Source organism: Phyllostomus hastatus, unplaced genomic scaffold (assembly GCF_019186645.2).
Source record: "Phyllostomus hastatus isolate PE091 unplaced genomic scaffold, TTU_PhHast_1.1 phas_contig_152, whole genome shotgun sequence".
Classification (NCBI taxonomy): domain Eukaryota; kingdom Metazoa; phylum Chordata; class Mammalia; order Chiroptera; family Phyllostomidae; genus Phyllostomus; species Phyllostomus hastatus.
The window spans coordinates 10272964-10299939 of record NW_025333622.1 but is presented as its reverse complement, the minus strand read 5'-3'; the positions used below and the strand labels follow the sequence as shown (position 1 = coordinate 10299939).

The following is a 26976-nucleotide window of genomic DNA, read 5'->3' as shown; positions in this document are numbered from 1 at the left end:
GACACTCACTCGTACTCTAGGCAAGAAGAAAGTAGGCACAGAGACTAGAAATGGGGTGGGACTAATAAAAATAACAACAATAGCCAAGAGTATATGTACTTTGAACTAAATACTGTTTTAAGTGCTTTATACTTATTTAATTCATTTAAAGCTTTGAGGTAGACATTCTGTTCTATTCTTCATTTTGTGGGTATAACTTGCCCAAGGTCCCATGAGTAAGTAGAAGATATAGGATTCAAACCCAGAGGTCATGTTCTTTAACCAGACTTACTCAGCTTCTCAAAAACAAGCAAAATTAACCCATGAAATATCTGCTAAACAGGAGCTCTGTCCCCAGCCTCGGCTATAATTCACTATCCTGACACTGTACAGACCCACTGCCACCTTAGTTTAAGCCCAGGCTACTCCTAGAACCTCCTGACTGGTCATCCTGATGACACCCTCACCTTTCTCATCCAGCTTACCCCGCACACTACACACAGCCTCAAAGTGATCTTCTAAAGAACCACAACCTGATGCTATCACTCCCTTCCAAGGCTTCCAGGGCAATCCGAATAAATCCAAACTCACATGAGAGTCGCCTGGGGAACTTTTTAAAAATGCTGATGCGTGGGTGCCACCAGAGATTCTTCTGATCTAACTGGTCTGGGTGTGGCCTGAGCCAGCGAGAGGGGTACAATGTGCAGCCTGGGTGGAGGGTACTGGCGACCTGCCCAGTCTCATCTGCCACCACTTCTCATCTCCCTTACTGGACCCCAACGACAGCAGCCTGCTCTCCCTTTCTCTCACTCCCAAGCTCGAGCCTGCCTTACAGCCTCTACATCGTAAACCCATCTGTTTGAACCAGTCTTTCCCTTGACCATCGCTCAGGTTTCAGCTCAAATGTCACTTCCTCCAGGAGGCCTCCCTGACTTTGGTGAAGGCTGTTTCCCACTGTGTATAATTAAAAACAACACAAAGTTATTGGGAGGCTGTTCAGTTGAAATAAAAAGAAGATGGAAAAGAGGATAAAAGATGGAAGAGGGAAAAATAGAGAAATGTTAGCTCAAAATTAGGAGAAAACCATCATCACCTTACTGATCTGTGTGTTAATCTATTCCCAAAGAATTTTTTCTAATCATGTTCCCTCTACACTCACTCTTTCCTTTCTTAAGTCTTTATGATTTCTTTTCCATTTTTCCCGCTCCTCTGTTTTCTCTTTCTTTCCTTTCTCCTGATCCTCCTTTTTTTGTTATTCTTTTTTTTTTTAGCTTAATGTGGTACTGTTGTGATCAGAACAAATCTAGCTTGGGTGGCAACAAATCAACAAAGAAATAGCTACCATACAGAACTCTATGAGAATATTATTAGAGGTAGAAAACAATTCTGTGGGAGCTGCAGTGGCTGAAAGTAAAAGGGGAGGTTGCCTTCTCAGGGCAGTCTGGGAAGGCTCCTTGAGGAGGGCTATTTCAGAAGACAACTGAAGGATTAGAGGAAACCAGTTTTGGGGAGAGCCAGGAGAAGAGTTTCCTGGTTGGAGGGAATGGTAGGTGCAAAGGCCCTGAGTGGCAGAGTGGGCCACTCTGCATAACTGGCAGGTGGTCGGGATGGCAGGAGCTATAGAGATGGAGTGTCCAAGATAAGATCCAAGAGGGAGGTGGGCCTGGAACCATAAGAATTTGGGGTTGTGTTCCAGGTGCAGTGGGAAGCCACTGAAAGGGAATGTCTTGCTAAGATTTTAGTTTTAGAAGTCCAAACTTTTTAATGTATGGAGAATACATTTAATGGGGTCAGAGTAGAAGCCTGGAAATCACAATAAAATCTCTGTACTACAGGGAAAATGGAGTATTAAGAAGTTATGGGATTAGGAACTGTGTTGTAGAATGTGGTGATGTTTTATCCAGGCTTTTATTTTAAGCATGGAATTTGGACAAGCAGAGATTTGGAGATTAGGTCATTCTACACAAGAAGCAAAGTATGGAGAGTGAGGGGTGTGAGGTGAGTTTGGAAAGTGGCCAACTAACTTACTTAGTATGACTGGAGAGGAGAGTGTCTGTAAGGGGAGAGACATGTACTTTTTTGCCTGATACTGTAAGATCTTGAATGCCAGGCCACATTACTGGGAGTATGGCTAATACATAGAAGGTTCATTATTTATTTTGAAGGTTCATTATTTATTTTATTTAGGCATGTGTTAATTTGCTATAAGAAGTCTTCCAAGTTCTTGCTTTTGTTTTGTAGAAAGATTAGTAGCTTCCATAGTCTATTTTTAGAAAATAAGATGTCTGAGATGTTAGATTCTTCATATGATTCGCCCCACACCATAGTCACAGGCATTTCATCTCTCACCACTCACACTGTAGCAACCCAGAGCCTGCATGTATAATGGTGGCTCCTCAGTAGGAGCGCACAGTGAAGGGTTTGTCTTCTTTGCTTCATTCATTCATTTATGTGACAAGCCTCCACTGAGCGCCCATATTATTGTAGATGCTGTTTGTCCTGAGGCCCAGACTGACAAGTGACTACTATTCTCCACTTCTCCTGGGGATGCGTCAGTCCCTTATATCTACAACTGAGCAGACTGACCTTGAAAACCCAACAAGGGTAGCTGCCACTCCTCAGTACCAGAAGGGAGTAACAACAGCACAGTCAGCTCTGTATCAAAGTTTATTTTGAAAAGAGTAGACTACCAACAATTTTCATCCCTGGAGATCAAATCAAGAGTCTTTGTTGTTCTCTCATTTTCCTTTGGCCACTTCTGTGTTGAGTTGAGCTGTGTGTTTTCCTGTATTTCCTGTCTTTCCTGTTGTTTGTTTCTCTGGGATTGGACAGATGTAGGGTGCCTGTGAATGTATCATACCAAAGGGATTTTTCAATCAGCTCATAAGAGAGAAAGTCTTGGTTAACAAGTTCCTTTCTTGGCTATAGGAAAAGAGGGGGGAGGAAAGTGCACAGTGGAGCAAAGAAAAAGGAAGGATGACATGGGAAAAGGCTCTCAGCCAGCAAAGTGCAAAATGAAAACAGGAATTATTTCAAAATAGCCAAACAGTATCCTCTGGTGATTAAAATGAAAGATGACAAACTTCAGAGAGCAAAATAATGGTATTAATTTTTCATCCAAAGAACCAGAGGAGCTTTTTTTTACCAAGTACCTAAACAAAGAAAAATAGAAGAAGTTTGTAAGTTTTCCGGAAAGCTAGGTGAAGGTTTTATTTTATTCATTCATCTATGCAACTTTTTTTCATAGTAGCATTGAATAATTTTACTGTAATTAGTAACAGATCTTTTTTTCTCTTCTTGTGCCATACTGCCCATTCCCCAAGCCCTGCCCTCTGCCACCTCAGAGGCAAATTATATCAACAATTAGTATTTCTGTGTCTTTCTTTCCATTCTGGTTACATCATGTGCAATAAAGGTAAACATATTTATAACAAAACATGTTGTGTAACACAATACACTTCTCCATTATGCTGGTCCTCACACTTAAAAATTAATAAACACTCTATACTCCTACAAAATTAAATGCCTTTGTATTTCAAATTCTTAGTACAATGCTTATCAGCCCTTGAATTCCTGGAAACTTAAGGATAGGTCAGAAGAAACAAGGCACCACAAAAGCACAGCAAATAAGGGCTGCAAAATGATGATGAGAGCTTATCTGATTTTGTAAAAGTTGGCTGTGAACAGTTTCAACCTCAATCCAAACTTTTCTCTCTTGTAAGATTCAACACCTGAGGTAAAACTGTATACCCCTAGGATCTTAATGAGGGCTTCAGACATAAATTGATATAAAATGGTATCAAGTTAAAATGTACCAAATCTAAAACTTAATAAAATTTTCATGTAAGTCAAACTAATAACAAACCAAACAATTTGAATAATGCCAAATGTATTAATTTCCACTACATTTAAAACGTAGAAACACTGACATGATCTTATTTTATTCAAAGCTGCCACGAACTATAAAGAACCACAAAAATTTTAACTAAAAGAAATGAGTGGCCCTGGCTGGTGTGGCTCAGTGGATTGAGCACTAGACTGTGAAGCAAAGGATAGTCAGTTCAATTCCCAGTCAGGGCACATGCCTGAGTTGTGGGCCAGGTCCCCAGTAGGGGGTATACAAAGGGCAACCACACATTGATGTTTCTCTCCCTTTTTTTCTCTCTCCCTTCCCCTCTATCTAAAAATAAATAAATAAAATCTTTTTTAAAAAAAGAAATGAGTGAAATTTCAAGTTATGTTTCTTAGTGGCCTATAAAAAATATTTAATTGTTGAGTTGGAGATTTGTGTATTTCCTTAAAAACTCAAGTTTCTATAACAAGCCCCCCAAATTATCTGTTTTTTAAGTATATGTTATTGATCATGCTATTACAGTTGTCCTATTTTTTTCTCCCCTTTATCCCCCTCCTCCCTGTAACCCCACTTCCTCCAGCATTCCTGCCCCCTTAGTTTGTGTCCATTGGTCATACATGGAAGTTATTTGGCTTCTCCATTTCCCATACTATTCTTAACCTCCCCCTGTCTATTTTGTAACTACCATTTATGTTTCTTATTCCCTGTACCTTCGCCCCCATTCTCCTGCCTCCCTCCCCACTGATAACCCTCCATGTGATCTCCATTTCTGTGATTCTATTCCTGTCCTAGTTGTTTGCTTAGTTCATTTTTGGTTTTGTTTTTTAGGCTCAATTGTTGATAGTTCTGAGTTTGTTGTCATTTTACTGGTTATATTTTTTTATCTTCTTTTTCTTAGAAGTCCCCTTAACATTTCATATAATAAGGGCTTATTGATGATGAACTCCTTTAACTTGACCTTATCTGGGAAGCACTTTATCTGCCCATACATTCTAAATGATGGTTTGCTGGATAGAGTCATCTTGGATGTAGGTCCTTGCCTTTCATGACTTGGAATACTTCTTTCCAGCCCCTTCTTGCCTGCAAGGTTTCTTTTGAGAAATCAGCTGATAGTCTTATGGGAACTACTTTGTAGATAAGTGTCTCCTTTTCTCTTGCTGCTTTTAAGATTTTCTCCTTATCTTTAATCTTGGGGAATTTAATTAGGGGATGTGTCTTTGGTGTGTTCCTCTTTCAGTTCAATTTCTTTGGACTTTCTGAGCTTCCTGGACTTCCTGGAGGTCTATTTCCTTTGCCAGTTGGGGCAGTTTTCCTTCATTATTTTTTCAACTAAGTTTTCAATTTCTTGTTCTTCCTCTTCTCCTTCAAGAAATAAACATTCAACCAGAACAGAATTAAGAAACAAGAATTCAAAAAAATGAGGAGAGGCTTAGGAACCTCTGGGACAACTTTAAACATTCCAACATCTGAATCAGAGCCAAATTATCTGTTTGGTAGCTCATATAATAAGGACAGCAAAGGGGAATGGAATCTCATAGGTTTTAATATCAAGTATTTGTATTGCTTGACCACAGGATGGGGACTGATTTTCATTCTGTATTTGATAACATATCTTTTGAAACAAATCTAACCACAGTAATAATAGTAGCAATGAGGAGACATACACCTGACTCCTTAGCAAAAAACAAATGTAGGGTGTGAATATATGTCACTAAACTCTAATGAACCATAATATCTACTCAGGCCCAACACCTGGCCCTGTGGGCTCTGATTGCATTACATACTGTGAGCCCAATCACCCTTTGCTAGCTGCACGCTCTTCCACTCGCCCAAGCCACCAACCCCCTTCACCTGGACAATTACCCCAGCCTCCTGACTGACTTCCCTGCTCCCTCCTTGATCGCCTATGATCCATTTTTCTACTCCAAAGCCTGCGAAATCTTTAAAACTATCTATCAGAATGTGACACTCACCTGCACATTTTCCCTTCCCTCCTCCTCCTTTTTATCCTTCCTTTCCTGAACAGAGAAGTGGGATGAACAACATCCTATTGTTCTTTTCTCCTTTTCAAGCTCTGATGAGAATGGGGCTAAGAAAAGCAGTCCCCCAAATTTGCATATCTTTAGTAGTGATGTTCTCCTACATTCAAAATTTGGAACAGAAAAATGGCAGGTCACTAACACCCCAAGTTTGGTGAACCCAAGCTTCCAGAACACTGATGGGAAGAACCAGAGATGCAAAAGATGAGGAAGGAGATACATGGCTATTCCAAAGTCTACACCTTAACATTCCCTCATATTTTAGACAAAGCTAATCAATTCAGTCATCCATTTTTCTATATAAAACCAGAGAGAATACATTGCTAGGGACTAGGAGCTCTTGAGACTTTAGAATGTTACCTGGAAACCTTCAGCAGAAGCCCTGCTTTACCCTCCACTAGAGTTCAGTGGAAATAAGACCAGAAACATGATCATGGCGTACACGTGGCAGGTAAAGATGCTTAAAAGTATACTTGTACCCTTGTTCCTCAAGTACAGTGCAGGCAGTTACTTGCCTGCCCTCTATCTCAACCCTCAGAAGGCAAAGCTATCCTACTTTTTGTTTCTCCACTACCTTCGTCAGAGGCAGGTACTTGTGTGCATTGTTTATTGCCTTTAGGTATTCAGGAGCTGCTGCTTTGTTGCCACACATTTTTGGATAGTACTCCCAAGTTCAGTCTGTACCAACAATTAATAGTAACTGTAGTTTTTAAAGAAAATACTAAGATATTCTGTTATCAATAGAAACTGAGCAAAACAGCAGATATGAGTATAGTTTTTTAAAAAACACTGTTAGTTTGTGGGTAAAAGAATCTAAGTTTTAGGTTTTAAAATGTTAAGCCTTAAAAAAAATTACTTGTTTTAAAACATATTAGTCCTTTGTGTTAGCCAACCTGCAAAATGACCCAGTGATTCTTGCACACCCCTGTGCAGCCCCCCTACCCCACCCCACCCAAGGTGGCCTGTGTAACCAACAGGATATTACTGACAAGGGAGGAGTTTGACTTCCAAGACTAAGCTGTAGAAGATATCATGGCTTCCACCTTGCTCTTTGGGCTTGTTTGCTCTGGGGGAAGGCTGCCCTCCCTGCCAGAAGGACACTCAAGCAGCTCACAAAAGGACCCAAAAGAAGTGACACCTGCTAACAACCAACACCACAGTGTGTGAGTTGTTGTGTTGGTCTCAGCCTATTGATAGCGATGCTGTCAGCTGGGAATGTCTGAGGCACTCGTCTGGGCCCCTGTATTACTTGTGGCAAGCCCCCATGGGCATTGCCTGGACTGAAGCCAGTGGTGTAGCAAGACTGGCCCTTGTGGTTCTTATCATGATCGCAGGACACACTTCAGCAGAGGATCAGAGAACTCTGAAAAACAAGATTTATTACTCACAGATCCTGGAGGGTGCATGGCACTGTTGAGAGCCACACAGCAAAGTCATGCAGAGAGCGAGAGGAAGGAAGTGAGGGCTTGGGCTCTGCTTTATTGTCTGGGGCGGGAGGCAGGTGCCTCAGGTTTTACGGATTCACTCTTTATTGGTGAATTTAAGAATTATAATAATTCAGGGTGTGAGGATTTCGGCATGGGAAGGGAGAAGCAGGGTCACTTAAGTGGTCAGTTATCTAGGTTACCCAGACCTTTTAAAAAGGGAAGTTCATGGTGGGGGGTAGGGTGGTCTAGTTGTTTTGATAATAGCTGTATTATACACCCAAAAATATGTTTATTCAAGATGGATATTTTTATATGGATACTTTGGGAATAAAAAGCTTAATGCCAGCCACTTACATCACAATCAAAAATCTTAATTTTAGGCACTTATACCACACGAGTGCACCATCTTGGAAGCAGATCTTCCAGCTCTACACTAACCTTCAGATGACTCTAACCCTGCTGGCATGTTGAGATTTTATGAGACCCCAAGACAAAGCTATTCATCTAAGGAACTTCCAAACCCTCTTTAATTAACGTACAAGTTTTCTGTAAGTCCGTGGTTGCCAACCATTTCGACTTCAGGGACTAGTTTTGTGGAAGACAATTTTTCCACAGACCAGAGTTGGGGGGATGGTTTCAGGATGACTCAAGTGCATTCCATTGAAGCTCACATCCTGCTGTGTGGCCCAGTTCCTAACAGACCATGGATGGAGTCTGCAGACCCCTGCTGCAAGTGATATTACTTCTGCATATAATTCCCCTTATTGTGACATCTGTTATGTTTCCATTCTGAAATTATGATAGCACATTACTAGGTAATTTGGGTAATGACATATACATTCCCCATGACCTAATGTGAATGCCAAAACATAATTTTAAAAGGTTAAAAATGGGGCCCTGGCTGGCGTAGCTCAGTGGATTGAGCTTGGGCTGCGGACCAAAGTGTCACAGGTTCGATTCCCAGTCAGGGTACATGCCTGGGTTGCAGGCCATGACCCCCAGCAACCGCACATTGATGTTTCTCTCTCTCTCTCTTTCTCCCTCCTTCCCTCTCTAAAAATAAATAAATAAAATCTTAAAAAAAAAAAAGCTTAAAAATGTTGGGTTAGCCAAAAAAGTTCATTTGGTTTCTTCTGCAAGAGGGCCCTAGTAGCACTTGTCTTTAACTTCATTTGAAACAATTTTGTTAGATGGTATGGTGATAGCTGTCATATCAATGCACATAAAAAAACACAATTGGTGAACTTTTGTGTAGCCATTTTAATATTGAAGATGGAAGAAAATATGCAACATTTTCAGCATATTATACTTTATTATTTCAAGAAAGGTAAAAATGCAACAGAAACGCAAAAAAATATTTGTGCAGTATATGGAAAAGGTTCTGTGACTGATCAAACGTGTTCATGCTGGAGACTTCTCATAGGACAAGGCTTCACGATTCGGCAGACCAGTTGAACTTGATAGTGATCAAATCGAGACATTAACCGAAAACAATCAATGTTATGCCACACAGGAGATATAGCCCACATACTCAGAATATCCAAATCAATAAAGTTATCGGTAAAAATGAAAAATTTGTCTTTTATTTTATGGACAAAACTGAATGGACTTTTTGGCCAACCCAACATAATGCATACACAAATATATAATGAGCACATGTTAAAGACATGTAACTCATCATAAAAACAGCACAATGGCAAAGAAATTAACATAGTGCATTTTTAAAAATTCTGGTACGAGACTGATAAATTGCATACACAACTAGTAATATTCTATAGGGCAATAAAACATAAGGTTTGGGGTTATCTTTTCTATCTGTGAAAAATCATTAGCCTCATAAAAATTTTCTGTAAGTTATAACTTTAACAGAGTGTGAATATTAATTAATAGTAAATACTAAGTAAAACAAAGCTGCATTTTCTGGATAATCAGATGACACTTAGGTCTTATTAAACAATGTCATATTATGACTTTGAAAGATTATACCTTCATTTTGTTATTTTATTACCCATTTTCGGGTCATTTTTTAATATAAGTAAAATTCTCATTCAGTTTACCATAATGATAACTATACGTCTCTCTCCCTGAAAAATCCTCCTAATTGAAAAGCCAGAACAGAAGTTGGATGTGGTGTCAGTTACATTCCGAGTTCTTTTCCACACCGTACTCACACCCTACGTTAGGGTCCTATGCCAAACACTGACTTAGGTCCAGAAGTGGTCCTGCTTGGACAACAGTTTGAGGGCATAAACATATCCACCTTCATGCTCATCACAAAGCCCAGCAGACCTTCCTCCTAAAAATGTATTGATTCATATTTTAAAAAACAGAACAACAACTTCACTATGTACCTGCTGTGTACAAGGAGCTGTGCTGGGTTTGTTATGGTGAACTGAGTTCTCTAAAGGAAATCTGCACAGTCAAGAGAGAATGCCCCAAAAGTCATTTAAGAAATAAACACAAAAAATCTATCACAGTTGCAAAACTGAGGAAGGAAAACAAAAAGGATTAGAAGAAAAAGCATGCCAATGCTGGTAGCAAAGGATGGGTGTGTTGGAAAATAAATAGAAAAAAACCATAGAAGGAAACAAACAAACAAACAAAAAACAGGTAATAAGGGAACCACTCAATATTAACACGGTGACTGGTCATGTGTTCTCTCACCAAAAAGCTAAATTAATTATACAGTTGATTGAATTTGAAGGAAAAATCTAAGCAATACAGAAAGACAAACAACTGCAAATCATTTACATCTGAGTTGAAAACAGGGGAACTCTGAAATATTACCAAAGGAGCCTAGCACTCCACCAGTATTTAATATTGCATGGTGTCCATTTGAGAAGCAAAATGGACTCTTATGCAATGATGACTTCCCCCATCCCCACCTCATGCTTAAAAACCTTTAGGAGCTTCTTGCTTGAATGAAATTCACACTCCTGCCCAGAGTTTACAAGGCTCAACAACATCTAGCCCCAGCCTGCCTTTTCCTCCACCCCCATCCTCTCCCCTTTGCTCTTGAAGCTGCAACAAAACAGCTTTGGACAGGTCCTAGGAAACACCGAGCTCCTCCCCATCTCAGGTCCTTTGGATTTACTGGGCTCTCTATGATGCTCCTGGCTTGGCTAACTCCTTCTTATCCTTCAGTCTCATCTTCAATATCATCTCCTTGGACAGATTTTCACTGACTACTCTATCTCAAAAAGCCTCACCCACACCCACCCACCAACACCCTATTATTTTCTAATATAGTACCCTCATTTGTTTCTATGGCAGTAGAGATCTTGTCTATGTCATTAACCATTATGTCCCCAGAACAGTGCCTGGCACACACTAGGCACTTATTATAATTGAAAGAATGCATGCAGTCAATGTGAACAGTTAGCTAGTGACCAAAGAGGGTTCGAGGCAATCCCTAGAATAGTTGTGAAATTTCTAGCAGCTTCTTGGAAGGCTAACTGTGACTCCTGGTAAACCATGGCCAGGGGGGCAATATCAGCCTTCATCGCTGCAAACAGTTTCAGGTAAGCCCAAAATACAGCTGGCTCCAGCCTGACTCCTGGGAGAATCTGAAGATTGTTCTTTCTTCCAGAAACCCTAGGACTTGGATCCTAGGGTTTATCAAAGCCAAGGTTGGGACCCAAAGCGGGATTGGATGCCTTGGCCAGATACAAATACCCACACTTCAGGGCCTTCATGCCCTTGCAGACCACTTCTCCCCACCCCATACAGATATGCTGCATCTCCACCCTCCCACCCCCACCCCCATCCCTACTACCCCTGCTCGTGGCTCCATGCTCCTCACCAGTGGTCGGGGGGAGAAGGAAAGAATTACTGGGAGATATGAGAGGAGACAACAATGCTGAAGGATAGATACTACCACTCATTGAACACTCACTTCTGTCGAGTGAGGCACTTACATGTAACATCACACTGACCTCAGAACCTAAGTCTTCTCAACCACCCCAGGAAGCAGATTAAAAACATTTTTTTTCCCATTTTACAAGTTGAGCAAACCACTTGAGGTCACACAGCTAGAGGGTAGCAGAGATAAGATCTAGACCTATATTTACTACCTTAAAAACTATATTATTTCTGGCACCATCTATTTTCTTTACAGGCATTTTAGGGGCAAGGGTGAAAGCAAAGAGGAGGCTAATGCCACACTGACATCATGCTCCCTTCTCTAATATTAGAAGGAAAGAAAAAGTTAAAAAAGGGGGAGAAACAAGTAGAGAAATGAATAACAGGAGACAATAAAGAAGTCCCCCACCTCTACTCTCCCCCTCCCCGCCCACCATACTTCTTACCAGTCCCCTGCCCTTGGCCTTGCACATTCACCAGCACCTGCCTAACAAGAGCCCTCTCCTGGGTTACAGGAGGGCACTTCTGCTCTGACTGCAGCCCCATGGAAACACTTCACTCTTGCAATAGTGATGACTTATTGGCTTCCCTAATTGAAAGTCAACATATTTTTCCATAAAAATAACATTACCTTGTGGTTAAGATTTATAATACCCGTGACTTTTTTATTTAAAAAAGAAAGTATAATAGAGATCCACTCATCCCTCTGAAACCCAAAATGCTCTGAAAACCCAAAGTTTTTTCTTACCTCATTTGGCAGCAAAACCTGACCTGACCTGAACTCATTTGGCCTGAATTCATTTGGCGACAAAACCCGACCTGAACTGACATGAGGCTATTTATAGCTTTTATTTATCCCACTAAGTGTGAATATTCATCAGTTTTACTGCAGAAGTATTAATGTGTTTGATTATAGGATCCTTCTCCAGACCACACTGCAGTGCTATGTAACAACCACTATACGCACAATATTATCCTTCTCAAAAAGAGAAAAATCTAAAGTCAGCAAAATCTGGCCTCAAAGGTTTTAAATACAGAATTATAGACCTGTATTTATTCAGATTTAACTTCTTTGAACCTTGGGTTCATTGCAAGTCTGAAATTAGATCATAAACAACATCATTTCTTTGGGAAAATACATTTTTACTTTCAAGCAAGCAACTTATAAATGAACTTTTGGGACACCACTAATTCATGCGTTGGAAGCTATATAAAAGTATAAATAAAGTAAAACTCTTCATGATAAAAGGTTTCCATCCTGCAAAAAAAGTGATCAGATTCTGGTTCCCATTCCCACAAAATCTTTAGGGAAGTCTCCAGGTTCTGAAAAGAATGGCCCATCTTCCTGGATCCCTCTGTGCACTGAGGAGAGGCCTGGAATATTAGAACACAGACCAAGGGAAAAGGGAAGTAACACTAGAAATTGTTAACTGCTTCCATCCTGTCATTCTATTCATTTATATTTTTCCCAGGATTATGGTTTTATGACTTTTACTGATTCAAAGTTAACCTTTCTAGCATAAGGAAAGCATCAAATGCCCCTTTCAACACAAGATGAGTTCAAGGGAAAATCCCAATCTTCTTATAATCATCTTACAAATGTGATGAGTCTTGTAGCTTATTATCTTTCTCCAATTTTGTTTTGGCTACTAGACAAACCAGGGCCAAAAGTGTAGCTTAGTTCTAGCATCTGTGTAGAATTTTATACTAAATGTTCTTTGCACTAACCCTACTTATACCAGTCTTATTTTTCTCCTGACCTTACTTTCTTTTTGTCCCATTTCCTCATCTACTTATTTTATGTAGTGTGTACATATGTGTAAATTTCCTCAAAATCTTTTTGCATTAAAGTGGAATACAAATTAATAAATAAGTAATGTATACTTAATAATGTACCGGCAAGTCTCCATTTATTTCCAGTTATAATGACGTCAGTAATAACAGAACCCTAAATCATTCTACTTGATTAAGTGCATGGATTTTGAGCCATAATTAACATGTTCTTAGGATCCAGCAATTCTACTTCCGGATATTTATCCAAAGGAAAACGGCAACAACAATATGAAAAGATATATGTGCCCCCATATTCACTGCAGCATTACCAGTAAGCGCCAAGATAGAGAAACAACCTAGATGTCCATCAAAAAATGAATGGATGAAGAAGACATGGTTCATACACACAGAATGGAATATTAGCCTAAAAAAGATGAAATCTTGCTACTTGCAAGAACATGGATGGACCTAGAGGGTATTATGCAAAGAGAAATATGTCAGACAAAGACAAATACTGAATGATTTCACTTATATGCAGAATCTTAAAAAAGTGAATAAACAAAAGAAAATAGAGGCAGACCCATAGATATGGAAAACTAGCTGATGGTTTGGCAAAGGGGAGGGGAGGTAGGACTAAAACAAAAAAACATGTTTATATATAATTTCTTGCTACCATTACCAGGAGATGTCTTGGTGCTATACACTACTGCACTTGAAAGAAAAATACAAGAAAACCTTCCATACTGAATGCCCATGACCACCATTCATGACATGAAAATAATGATAAATTAGGGAAAGCAAAAGAAGCACCTTAGCTATGTTCTGTTTCAAACACACACACACAGAGTCATGCAAGATAAGTGGTTAAGTTTTGACCACCACGCTGCTGGAGTGCAGAGAAGGCCGAGTTTCCAGCCTCAGCACTCGAGCTGCCTGTCCCTGTGCCCCACATCTTCAGACCAGCAGTTACTTCCCCAGAGCACCACATCCGAGTCTGAGATTGTGACATCCCCACTTCTTACACCAGGCCCTCCTGCTTGCTGGAGTTACTGGAAGACACTGGAGTTACCGAAAGAAGATGGGGAAGCCCCAAAAAGTATTCATAAAACTTCCCTGAAAGCCAAACACTTTCTGTTCTACTACTACATCTGGCAATTACCCTTTGATTTTCTTTTCGGTAGTTCCAAAGGACTAGAATTTTCCCATGTACAATCCATACTTCCAAATAGTTGTGCAGTTAAAATTTCTGAAGGAAAAACTTAGACTTTTAGTAACAAATGGTAATCAAGATTCAGAAACAGTAAATTAGGATATAAGACGTAAGCCTGCCCTCCACCTGCCCCAAGCTATAAGAACCATGACTCTACAAGAAGGAACAAGGGGTTTACACATGCCCTACAACTAGGAACTTGCAAATTCAAGGACATTTTAGATATGAGTGAGTGGCAGCTAGGCCAGGGGACCTGGTTTCTTATCCAAAATTGGACTCTAGCAGAATTTGATTAGAATATATCACAAACTATCCAAGACTAAAATGAGACTGCAGAAGAAAACCACTGTTCTAAAAATGCAATGGTTAGTAGTATATATAGCATGGCATAAACTGACTTCTTCTGATGCTATACTATTATGATGCCAAAGCAAAACAAAACAAGATTAGGGAAGATTTTGCAATGTAGAAGTTTGAGTTTTTAAATAAAACTTATAGATGAATTTTTTTATTAAACCACTAAAAATTATAATATTTGATGTTACCTGGCCTTTTTAGTTTTAATTTTGCCTTGCAAAATTTTGAGAATTAAGATGCTTCAAAATTCTTTTTTTTTTAAGACTTTATTTATTTATTTATTTTTAGAGAGGGAAGGGAGGGAGATAGAGAGAGAGAGAAATATCAATGTGCGGTTGCTGGGGGTCATGGCCTACAACCCAGGCATGTACCCTGACTGGGAATTGAACCTGCGATGCTTTGGTTCGCAGCCCGTGCTCAATCCACTGAGCTATGCCAGCCAGGGCTCAAAATTCTTTAAAATGATGAATTATGACTATTGCCATCGCAGGAAAGCTGTACCTATAAAGATATGGTAAGCAGAATTCTAAAGATGTTATCCCAAAGATTCTCATCCCCTAGTTGTTCAACAGGGCACTAAACCCAGATACTGCTGTGAAGGGAAAAGGACTTTGCCTTGTAATTAAGGTTACTAACCAAATGACTTTAAAGAGATTATCCTGCATTGTCCAGGTGGGCACAATGTAATCATATGAGTATTTAAAAAAAACAGCAGATAAGGCCTGACTGGTGTGGTTCAGTTGGTTGGGTGTTTTCCCACAAAGGGAAAGGATGCTATTTGATTCCCAGTCGGGGTTCATGCCTGGGTTGCAGGTTGAGCCCCCGCTCACCCCCACTGTGAGGGCACATAACAAGAAGCATCCAATAGATGTTTCTCTCACATCGATGTTTCTTTCTTTCTCCCTTCCTCCCCCTCTGTCTAAAAATAAATTAAAAAAAAAAAAAAAAAAACAGCAGAAGAAAACAGAAAGGAATGGTGGCGGGGATATTTGATGCACAAAGATCCCATACACAGTTGCTGGCTTTGAAGATGGAAGAGGGCCATGAGTTAAGAAATGTGTAGCTGATGCCCTAGCTGGTGTGGCTCAGTGGATTGAGTGCTGGTCTGTGTCCCATGGGGTTGCCTGTTTGATTCTCAGTCAGGGCACATGCCTGGGTTGTGGGTCAGGTCCCCAGTAGGGGGCACCTGAGAGGCAACCACACATTGATGTCTCTCTCCCTCTCTTTCTCCCCACTTTCCCCTCTCTAAAACTAAATAAAATCTGTTTTAAAAAAAAGAAAGAAGAAGAAAGAAATGTGTAGCTGAGGAAGATCCCTGGCTAACAACTAATAAGGAAGGAGGACCTCAGTCCTACAAGCACATAGAACTGGATTCTCCCCACCAGGAGCTCCACACCAGGCCTAGAGATACTTTGACATCGGCATTATGAGGCCCTGAGCAGAGGACCCAGAAGAGCCATTGTGTGCCCAAACTTTTGACCACAGAAATGGTGACATGATAAATGTTGTTGTAAGCCACTAATTTTTTGGTAATTTGTTACAGCAGCATCAGAAAACTAATACAGATGTAAAGCAAAAAAGAACCAAAAGATTAGTACTTTTAAGTCTGTTACACTCATTTATCTTTATTTAGTAATTTCAGCTAAAGCACAGAACATTACATTGAAACAAAATTGGAATATAAGTGTGAAATTGAGACAGGCTAGTAAGCCAGGACAAGTGTAATAGGAAACTGAGACAGAAGCTGAACAAACGGGCCAAGTGATTTATAGCCAGATACAGAAGATCACCAGGGCTTCATGTGCCTAGCAACGGCAACACTGGTGCCAAACCTCACCACAGGGTGGCCTTTCCTCCCCCGGCATATCTCTGGACGTGAGGTTTAGACCCCCTGACCTTTCATATTGTTGGTTACCTGACTTATACCCCCCTTGACCTTTCCTCCCTAGAGATAATATCTAGGCCTCAGTTGTATTTCAGCTCCAGGCCCAGAAAAGCAGCAAAACCTGGTAGGTGATGCCAAGAAAGCTGCAATGACTAATGACCCCCTGCCTTGGTGCCGACCAATCAGTGAAGACCACAACCCTGAAAAGATACACCTGGAACAGCTAATGAACCGTCTATTGAGATCCCCCCCAGCCTTTAAAAACCATCAAAATAAAGATCCCAGTGCTCTCTCCCTCCCAGGACCATTCTCAGGCTTGCACCCTCTCCTTCTTCCTCTTCTTCCCGCTCCCCCACCACCCAGCCGGGCCACAAACGTGCAGCCCCTAAACTCTAAGGGTCCCCACAAGACTTGCAACCAGGGGAGCAATGGGCGGCAGCAGATCGTCCTGTACTAAGCCCCCGAACCTGTCCCCAAGGCCCCTTTTCTCTGACTCTCCAGTGAGCTTTCAGCAGCCCCACTGCGGCCCACTTCTTTGCCATAACGTTTCTAGAGCCAGAGCAGCCCCACCCAGGCTCTCTCCTGTTGTTCCTTCTGTGTTAAATAAGCCCTTCCCTGTTACACTGTCCCAGCTTCAATAAAATTCCTCTCAAAATCACCTGGACTTGTTGTGAAATCTTTCCTGCATGAAGTCAGGAATCCACACACACCAAGCTGGCTCCAGGCAGACCCACTCTGGGTCCAGTCCATGTCTGGTAACAAAATCATCAACAGGATTTTTTAAATAAAAAATATGTTGCCAATATAACACTGTATTGATTAATCTCAAGTATTACCTTGAAACAGGAATTTCTGCCATCATTTCTAAGCAGTTCAAAAGAAGGTTCAGAAGGCAAAATGCAAGGATTTGGAACACAAAATGTGGTTATCATTACTATAAATCTCATTTGTTATTTTATCATGGCCTTCAAGTATACACCACACTCACTAAATTATATGAATAATTTTAGATTTGTATTATTTAAGAAAGAACAAGAACCAAGGGGACAATTACACAGAAAATTCAATTTAATATAAGGAATAACATTCTAAAAATTAGAGCTTTCCAGCAATGCAATGGACTGCCTTTAAAAATCAGAAATGTTGTAAAAGTCTTACAATTCCAAGAAAAATTGTCCTAAATGACCTCCACATTCTATTCCGGCTCCAAAATTTTGATTCCATCAACTTAGTAACAGAGTCACATTGGCTGCTACAAGAACACCAGCAATGTCAGAGTACCAGTTAAATTACTGTTATTCTACAGGCCACATGAACTCATTAACCTTTAACGTTAGGTAAGCAGGGCAACAGTCACAGCACACAAATGATTAGCAGTCTCAGTTTCTAAACAAGAATAACACATAGAAATATACAAAAATGAAACTATGTTAAAGAGCAGCCTTTTATTGTTGATTCTGCTGAATTCCTTTTCAAATGTGAAATTTGGATGTACCTTTCTGGTTCTTGGATAGAAGATAAGAATGGGAGAGAGACCTGACTAATCTGCCGGGGTGAGAAGGAACTTGGAACCTAACTTGTTAATATTCTTTCTAGTACCAATTGCCCCTTCAAAACAAAACCAAGTGAACAAGACATTTCCCAGCAATCTGTGATTGCTAATTTACAGAAGATGGGCAACAGGCTATTGTTAGAAATGCCAATTTGCCGGATATTCTGTCCCAAAGACAAATAAAAGTGTTTGTGTAAGATTCACATTTCACTCAGGTTCGTGTTTTGTTTGGTTTGTTTCCTTGCAATTGGCTGAGTTTCACTGGTTTTGGTAGAGCAAAGAGGAGCCAATCACTTCATATTTACCTTTCACTAAGGCCAAATTGGACAAATACAAATAAACGCGTCTTTCAAGTGTACCTCAGTCACTCTGGCGCCGCCTTTGCGTAAGGTGCAGGAAAGAAGGGAAACTGCCCTTGGGGCCGAGGGGTGGCTTGCCGCCTCCCAGACTGGGCTGCACTGGACTGCCAAGCGCCCCGAGGCAAGCTCGGTGCTTATCTGCTGTTCGCACAGCGCCACTGCGCTCACCAGTTCCTAGAGAAGGGATTCTGAGAAAAAAGAAGAGAGCCCAGTTCCCTAGAAACATTAAGTTAACACAAGGGATCTGGAAACGAAACAGCAGATGCCCGAAAGCTTTCCCCTCGACTGTTTCCTGCCTTCTTGGAAAATCTCTGCATTAAAATAGATTGGATTACCCAGCACTGCCAGATGCTACTCGAGAACTACATTTTGGGCTAACAAGAGACCAAAGTTTGCCATCTTTCAAAAAGCTTTTTCTTTCCTGGGTGGTTTGAATAGTGCCTTTGGTTTGTAGATATCAGTAGGACCCAAAGCTGAAGCTTTTGCATTACAATACATAACTTTCAATAACACTGACTTGCAAATCACATGGCAGGCAAAGTAGAAAGGTGGAATGTGTACCGTGTACAAGAGTTCAGAATCGGAGATTCCTGTCTCTGGAAGCTGCTCAGAAAGAGCAGAGTCCAGATCCCTTATTTTACAAAGAGAAAATAATATATGTTTTATTTCTAAGCCTATTTACTTTGATCCAAGCTATGAGAACACAAAGGAATAAAACTATCTAATAGCATTTCCAGAGAGTCAAAAACAGAAGCAGGAAGGCTCTGAGTAATTTTATCAGCCTCCTCTTTCTAAACCCCACCAACCCTATCTGCAAATTAATCTCATACAATGTAATTTGTAAATTCAAACCAAGATGTAAAAACCACACACCTTGCGAACAGTGGGCCTTAAGAACAGAATTTGTTAGACATTCATGTTATCTTTACTTTCACATTTAAACATGTTTAATAGCTGAGATTAAGATCCAAGGTTCGAGATACCAGATTTTACAGAGGAAATAACGTTGGTACTGCAGTCACACCTTCCTTGACATTTTAACTTTTTTTCTTGATAACTTTTAACACAGGACATAATCCTTTAGCCACTATATTATATGTCATGCTTTCTAGTAACTCAGACAGTAACCTACAGTCCTGAAAGGATTATATACTTTTCCCCAAACTTGGGTGTATGAGATGGGGAAAAGATATTCTCAACCAAAATAAAATTAAATATCTTTGCCCAAGCATGAAAACAACAGAACTCATTTTAAAGTAAGGCAGTCAGACAAAATCATTTCATCTGTAATAAAGCCAGTATACAGCTCTATGAGAATAGTAACCCTAAATATTTGTTTTAAAACTCACAGGGGATACACAAAACTCTATCATTCCTCCCTGATATATGAAAAAATAAAGGGCAATTTCATAGTAACTTCAGTGCTAGCTAACTTAATGGTTGAACTTTCAGAAAAGCAAGTAAAATTTCTAAATGTTTATAAGAAAGCAAAGAAAATGCTGCAAAAATTATCTGGCTGGCATGGCAGGCCATGGAGAAAGCCAGAAACATTGCAGGAGTAACCAAACTACAGAGCTATTTTAAAACCGAAAGTCAAACAGCTTTTAACAGGTATTAAGTATTTTATACAACAAAATTATCCAATGCATATAACTTTTTTGATATCACAAATAGATTTATTTCTATTAGGGAAAAAACTACAGTTACATAAAAATAACTAAACTGCTGTGACAAGAATATCCACACAATATTATTAATTGGCTTTTTAAAAAATGACCAGAGAATGTCAAAATGACTGTGAATGATCAACTGTGACTCCTGTATTTTCTAGGTAGGTATTGATGTTAAGAATATGGCCTTCATAGAAATATATTCCATTCTATCTTATTTTCATGTGTTAATCACAGTAACAAACAATCTACAAACAGAAATGAATTGAACTCAGAAAGCTTCTTTTTAAAGCTTTTATTAAAAATAAAATGTTTTGTAAATCATACATTAAAGAAAATACTAACAGATTAAAAACCTCCTCCCTTATTATTTTTTAAATAAGAGTCTTCATGCCATAGAAAAATGCTGATAGCCTTGATCCTCAAAATTCCTTTCATACAACCTAATGGGTACATCACTTCTAGAATTTCTTCAAACTTAACTGAAATGTTAAAGAAAAGGAGAAATCTTTAGATGTTTACTAAAAAAGTTATTCTAATTTTCCTATTTCACTATTTAATTTCAGCTTTTTAAAGTTAAATATCTAGTTAAGCTCCGGGTCTGCCCCAGAAGATTTTTTTAAAAAACCATTACTAAACACATGAAGGTACTCCCAGTTAAAGCTCTAAATCCGAATGTCATATACCCTGTTGTAAAAATGTGCACACTGTTGGTTAAATATACTTTCCTTCTATATATTTTTGTGCCTCTGGCCAAACTCCCCCAGTAACATTTTTGTTTACAATTTGTATCCTAAAATAAAAATGTTTGTTTTTCATACTATAAAAGCCAGTAAACTTCTAAAGGCAGATGCTTCAAATAAATGATTAAAATGTTTTAATGAAGGCCTTCATCATTCAAGAAGGTGACTGGTAATAAAGAAGAGAGTTGAAAGCATATTTACAGTAAATCAAAAGACAATTGTAATTTGTAGCCTGTACAATGATTATTAACGTTTATCTATAAAATAGTAGTCTTTGTATTAATTCAAAAGTACAAGCTCAGTTTCTTTTCTTAATAAATAAAAAATAATAATATTCTGTTTTTTTTTCTATTTTTAAGAGGAGAACAACTATTTTAAAAACAGAAGATAATTTCCAGGATCTTTCCCCTTCCTCATTTCAAGTTTTATTTTTATTTATCTCTTTGAATTCTTGAAATTCAATGACACTGTCATAGCTCCGAGAACAAAGATAACAGAAACCACCAACTGTAGGAGACAGTCTTGATGCTTTTGATTATATCTTCCTAGAAAGATTTATATGATATTGATATTTAATCTTAACAGCTTTTTAAATATAAAATAGTCATTGCTAACAAAAGCTAGATAATCTAAATCTCAGTAGTTCAGACAAATTTAACCCATTAGCATATCCTAAAAACAGGATAATTTAATAAAACCTAAATGACACGTTGCATTAGATTTTAAATAATGTATGTTATATACTTTGAATATACGTGTCCTGTTAAGATCAGTGCATACCTTAAACCTGTGTTGGAAATGAACAGGGTACACATTTTTTAAAGAAGAAGAAGCAATATTACCACTGCTTGAGGTCTTTCACATTTGGGTATAAGTGAGACATGAAAAGGAAGTGTGTGCAGCCAGCCAGGTTCTTTACCAGGGTGCCTGCCTACCCCAGGGCACCACACTTGCTACTATGTCCTGACTATTGTCAGAGTCAATCAGAATAGCTCAGCTCAAGTATCTCCACAGTCAAATACCTGCATGTTTTGCTGTAGGAAGCAAGGGAAAACCAAGAAATATGAAAGTCTCTATTCCCAAACACCCTGTATTCTTTCCAAATCACACCTCACTAACGTAAGTTAGCATGATGCAGAAAGAAACCACAAGTAACCTAAATGATTTTTCCTAAAGACCTATTTTAAAGCCAAGGAGAGAACACATTCTTTTTTCTTTCTTTTTTTCTTTTTGTTTTCCTTTTCTCTCTATTTGAAGCCAGACTCTCTGACTTACTAATGATTTTTATTCTGTTTGAATCTGGTCCCTGTTTGTTATCTTTTGTGATTTTCTGGAAAGAAAGATTTCTGTTGTTTATGAAGATAAAACAGGAGGTAGACACTTTATGAACAAAAAAAGAATAACCAAAGGTTACAGTGATGTCAATTTTAATTTTCACTGAAGGCTGGTGTTTTCTTTTGCAGGGAGGTGGGAGTGAGGGTGGGTGAGGCAGGTACAAGGAACTGAGTGTTTTCTTAAAGAAGAGGATTTTCACTTCATGCCTGGGTTATCCTAGTTCTAAGGACGGGTCCACTCTGCTAGCCCTTCTGGGGAGACTTCATAACAGAGTCGGCAGGCTCCATTCTCTAGGAAGACTGAAGCTGGCAACTGAATCTCATGGAAGATTCCACAAAAGGCTAAATTAGGATGAAGTTGTCAACAGGCTTCAGAAAGGCGGAGTTCCAGGCCCCATCCCTGAGGCCAAGCGGGGCTCCTTCAGGTCCTTGTCCCCACAGTCTGACACTTCAGGCCTTGGCCTCTCCACTTTCCTTCAGCTTCCCACCCCATTCTTCTGCCAGCCCTTCTTTTTTCCTCCAACCCTGCAAAAAAATAAAATGAGCAGTGCTGTTGTTTTGCTCCAACTGACAAAACAGCTAAGAAACAGCAGAAGAACATGACTGCCCTTTTCAAAATAGGCCCTGTGATCCACCCTATTTAAATCTAGCCCTTACAGTAAGTAAAAATGAATAGAGAGGGAGCTGTTTATGAAACGCTCCTGCTGCTTGCCTTCATAATATTCTCACCCACCCCCATCAGACTCCTAAATGCCCAAATGAAATTATATAATGAGCTTTATTTTCTCACTCTGAAATTCTTCCTTAGTACAAATTGCTAATGCAGCAGGTTCCAGCTGCCTAAATTCCCTAAACAACATTCCCTGCTCCATAAAAAGCTTGCAACTGCAAGCACAGCAGTCCTGCTCCAGTTCCTAGAACTGTAAACTGACTACCCAGTTCCTTGGCCTGGGAGTGTCGTGAAACAAGCAACATGGCTGACTAAAAGTTATAAAATATCCAGGGTTCCATTTCACTCCTACACAGCCAAAAGCGGACAATGGAGAGGCCGCCCTCCATTTGTTTGACTCTTACATTGACTCCCAAGAACTGCCTCTGCTCCAAAAAGAAGCCAGCCCTCCCATGGGAAAAGGGTGTCATTGAATTTGCACTGCTTTTTATGAAGGCATTTGTTTCACTAACAGGGAGCAGAGTCCCATATAAAAGACTGCTTTAGGTGACTTGAAAATTGTCTATACTAAAATATCAAATATAGAAAAGTACAAATTTTGAGTTCTTCCTTTTAAATTAATTAATACAACTTCAGTGTTACTTTAGTAGCCATTGACTTTTATCTGACACATATAGCATGTCTCTACCTCTGGCAAAATACTATCCAAACCATAATAAGAAGATGCGAATGCTTTGTTTTGATTTTTAAGATTCCAAAGCAAGAGATTCCATCACAACAGCCTTTGTACTTAACAATCTAGCAATATCTACAGTATTTTGCCATGTATAATCCTTTTTGCCTAAATTTTTGAGGGCAAAATAAGGATGCACATTATGCATGGGTATTACAAATTCTGTATATATAAATGTTTTTAATTCTTTTATTTATGCTTATGCATTAAAATTATAACTCTAAAAAGCAATAACGATATCTGTATGCAAAATAATACCCTGGAATACAATAATCAGTTTTGCCTCTAAATATAAATGTGTAAAAAATTGAATTAAAAAATTAGAAGATTTTTTCCTGAAAGTCTGGGCCAAAAACATGGGAAAAATACAAGGTAATTACTTTGAGTTCCCTGCACACACCATGATAGTCTACATCTTCCTGTCTCTCCCTGTACTGATTCTTCTTCTTAGAATACCCTCTTCAACCTTGTGTACATAGCAAACTCTAACTTAGTCTTCAATAGGTGGCCTATGCTACCCACCCACACCTGTCCCAGACCTTTGCTGCTTGTACATCGATCTTTGCGGCCCCTATCACACAGTACCATGTTTGTTCATGTGTCTGTCCCCTTTGTGGGACACAAATGCCTTGAGGAACTGTTTTTGTATCTCCTGTGCCTTATATATTTTGCACCCTAAAACAGGTGCTATAAAAGAGAAATAAGTTGATGTGGCTATAAAATCATCTCTAGTTTTAGCCATAAGCCTAGCACAAGGCTCATATAGATCCAGTTGGTTGATCCTCAGTCTGTCATCCTATATTCTGAAAGCATTTGTTCTTTCTCTATTCTCAGAGAAAAAAGAAAAACTGGTCACGCTCCTCTGTATCATAATGAGATAAGGGGTAGCAGCTGGGGGACTACAGAATAACTGGCCTAACTTGTCACATCCTGAAACAAATCAGTATGGAACAAAAGGAAATCAGTGGACCTATCAAAATTTGGCATTGGCATCGATGAAAATAAAAGAGAGAATTTACTGTGAAGAACAGAACAAAACAAGCAAAAATAATTTCAGGGAGGCCTGGGATTAGGTAATATTTATAAATAAAGATGGGAAAACATAAGTGATGGAAGTCAAAACAGAAAGTTTTGAACATAAGGACTCTACAGACCAGTTTGGTTTCTCTTTTTTCAGTAATAGACTGACCACAGACAAGAATAATAGGAACATTATTCCCGAATTCCTACACAATGCAATGCACTACTGTTTAGGCATCCCAGAGTCAAACTTGCTTTGATAAACCCAAGTGCTATGTATGATTCAAGTCATAGCTCCATTGCGATGATTCTGCTCTGAGGTTCTCATTCTCTAACAATTTATGGACTATATTCCTTAAAAGTCCTTCTGGGAATGACCAAAGGAAGAGAGGCAGAAATGGAAGCTAAAATCTCCTGAGGACCTATGACATGTACCTGGTGCTCGCTAAGCACTTTCTATACATCTGTGCACCACCCTCCAATAAGCCCACTTGACAGGCATAATTACCCTCATGTTCAATGCCACTTTAAACCTAGGTATCTCTGGTTCTAAATCCAGTATCCTTTCCATAAATCATACTATTCCAATTCCTAGTATCAGCATTAAGGACACAAAAAGTTGGCCTCAAAGGCAAGAGGTATATCATTCATTCATTCACAATTTACCCAGCAGCTACTATGAGCCAGGCATACTGCTCTCTTTGTGGATATAAACATAAATTCTGCTACTTGACTTCAAATTGCTCACAGTTTGGTGGGAAAGAGATACAAAACAAATGACTTGGTTTATTCTCTTTTCCCCCAGGTTATGTATTAGGTTTTGTTTTCTCCCTTTTGTCATTTTTTGCAGCCATTTTACTAACTTTCCAAATCTTAGCTGTTGCTTTCCACTTGTTATTTAAACACTAGTAACAGATGACAAACCTAGACCATTTCTAAACCATCTTTATTGCTACAATCACATTCTGAGGGGAAGTAAAATAAAACAAACCATGGCATTTAAATTTGCTTGCGCTGTTCTTGCTTCTGTGCTGCTAGTGTTCATTCATTTATTCACATATTTTTATTTTAATAAAATCTAACATAAGGCCAAGTGCTAGCTGGGGAAACAGTAGTGAAAATGAGATAACCAGTGTTCCTGAACTTGGTCGGGGCAGGGGGTTGGGGGTGAGGAAAGCCCCCACTCACAAAAGGCATTAAAGCTGAGATCTATGAGTTGAGTGAAGCCTGATGAAGGCGGGGGTGGAGGGGCAGGAAGGGGAACAGAGAGGAGCCTTCCAAGCAGAGGGAACAGCATATGCAAAGGCCTGAAGATGGAAAGAACACAATGCTTCTGAGTTGAGCAAAGAGGACAAGAAGTATGAGGGAGAGTGTATCTTTATCCCAAGATAAAGCTGGGAAGGTGGCACTGCCAAATGATGCCAGGCATTGTAGCCCACATTCTGGGTTTCAAATCTCACCTAGAAAGCAATGGGAATGTACTGAGGTTACAGCAGGTCCACTGAACTCATTTAATATTCTTTCCAGTTCCCTTGGATACCTGTGATTGATATATTAAGAGGAAAAAACAATGTAAAAATGTATTTTGATGATGGAAAACATATTTTGAATAGAAAGCAGAATGTCACAGAAGAAAGGGTACTACATTAAGAATGAAAAATAATGAGTTCTTTTCATAACACTATTATCCTGGGTAGGTCACTTAATCTCAAATATCTCCATTTCCTGATCTTTCAAATGAAAATACTAAATAAAATCAAAATTCTTAGTCATGTAAAAAGCCAATGAGGTAACACATGTGAAAATGCTTTGAAACTCTGAAATATAAGCTCCTTGAGGCAAGGATTTTTTATCCATTATGTTCACTCCATATCTAGTACCTAGATGATAGATGGAAAGAAGGGAAGGAGGGAGGGAGGAAGAGGTGGATAAATGGATCACATAAAGCAACATACTGTGCAAACATGAAGAAAGAGGTAGCGTGTGTAAACAAAGGCCCACCTAGGAGTGCAGCCCCCACAGAGGAACTGGACAGCACATTTTATGTGCCTGCCAGCCAGCCTGGCCTTCCCTCTGTGCCAGTGCACAGCCACCTCCAGCAGCTAATCTAGAGAACCTGCCAGTTGGCCAGTCAGCACAGGATCAGAGTGGCCTGTGACATCCACTTCTTCAGTGTAGTGAGGGGGTCATTGTGACAAATCCTTCACACTTCTCCTTAACAGACTGGCCCCTGACAAGGACCTGAAAGCCAGGCCCTATGTACACAGCCTTCCCTACTAATATAACCCATCAGTTCAGATTCTTACTTTTTGTTCACCAAATATACTATTACAATCAAGTTTTACATAACTTGTAAACTTTCCTTACATTGCATCATCTTGGTTATATGTACCCAATTTCTTAAAGAATTACAACTAAAGATAAAAAAAGATAAGGAAAGTATAAAAAGCCTTAAGATGTGCATTGATATGTATTAGCTTTATAGCAATGATAATAGTAGCCATTTGTTGA

General features: G+C 39.4%; 1 protein-coding gene across 3 annotated transcripts in view; it reads right to left on the bottom strand.

Moving 5' to 3' along the window:
• The window catches only part of CRADD (CASP2 and RIPK1 domain containing adaptor with death domain), a 187606-nt gene that overhangs the window by 110400 nt on the left and 50230 nt on the right, over positions 1-26976 (bottom strand). The window contains exon 3 of one of the 3 annotated variants that reach the window (XM_045830552.1): positions 22135-22567. The exons of the other annotated variants lie outside the window; for them this stretch is intronic. Coding sequence (XP_045686508.1) covers positions 22464-22567 — 104 coding nt within the window. The 3' untranslated portion in view covers positions 22135-22463. Of the gene's footprint in view, positions 1-22134; positions 22568-26976 lie in introns of those variants that run through there. 3 annotated transcript variants of the gene reach the window in all.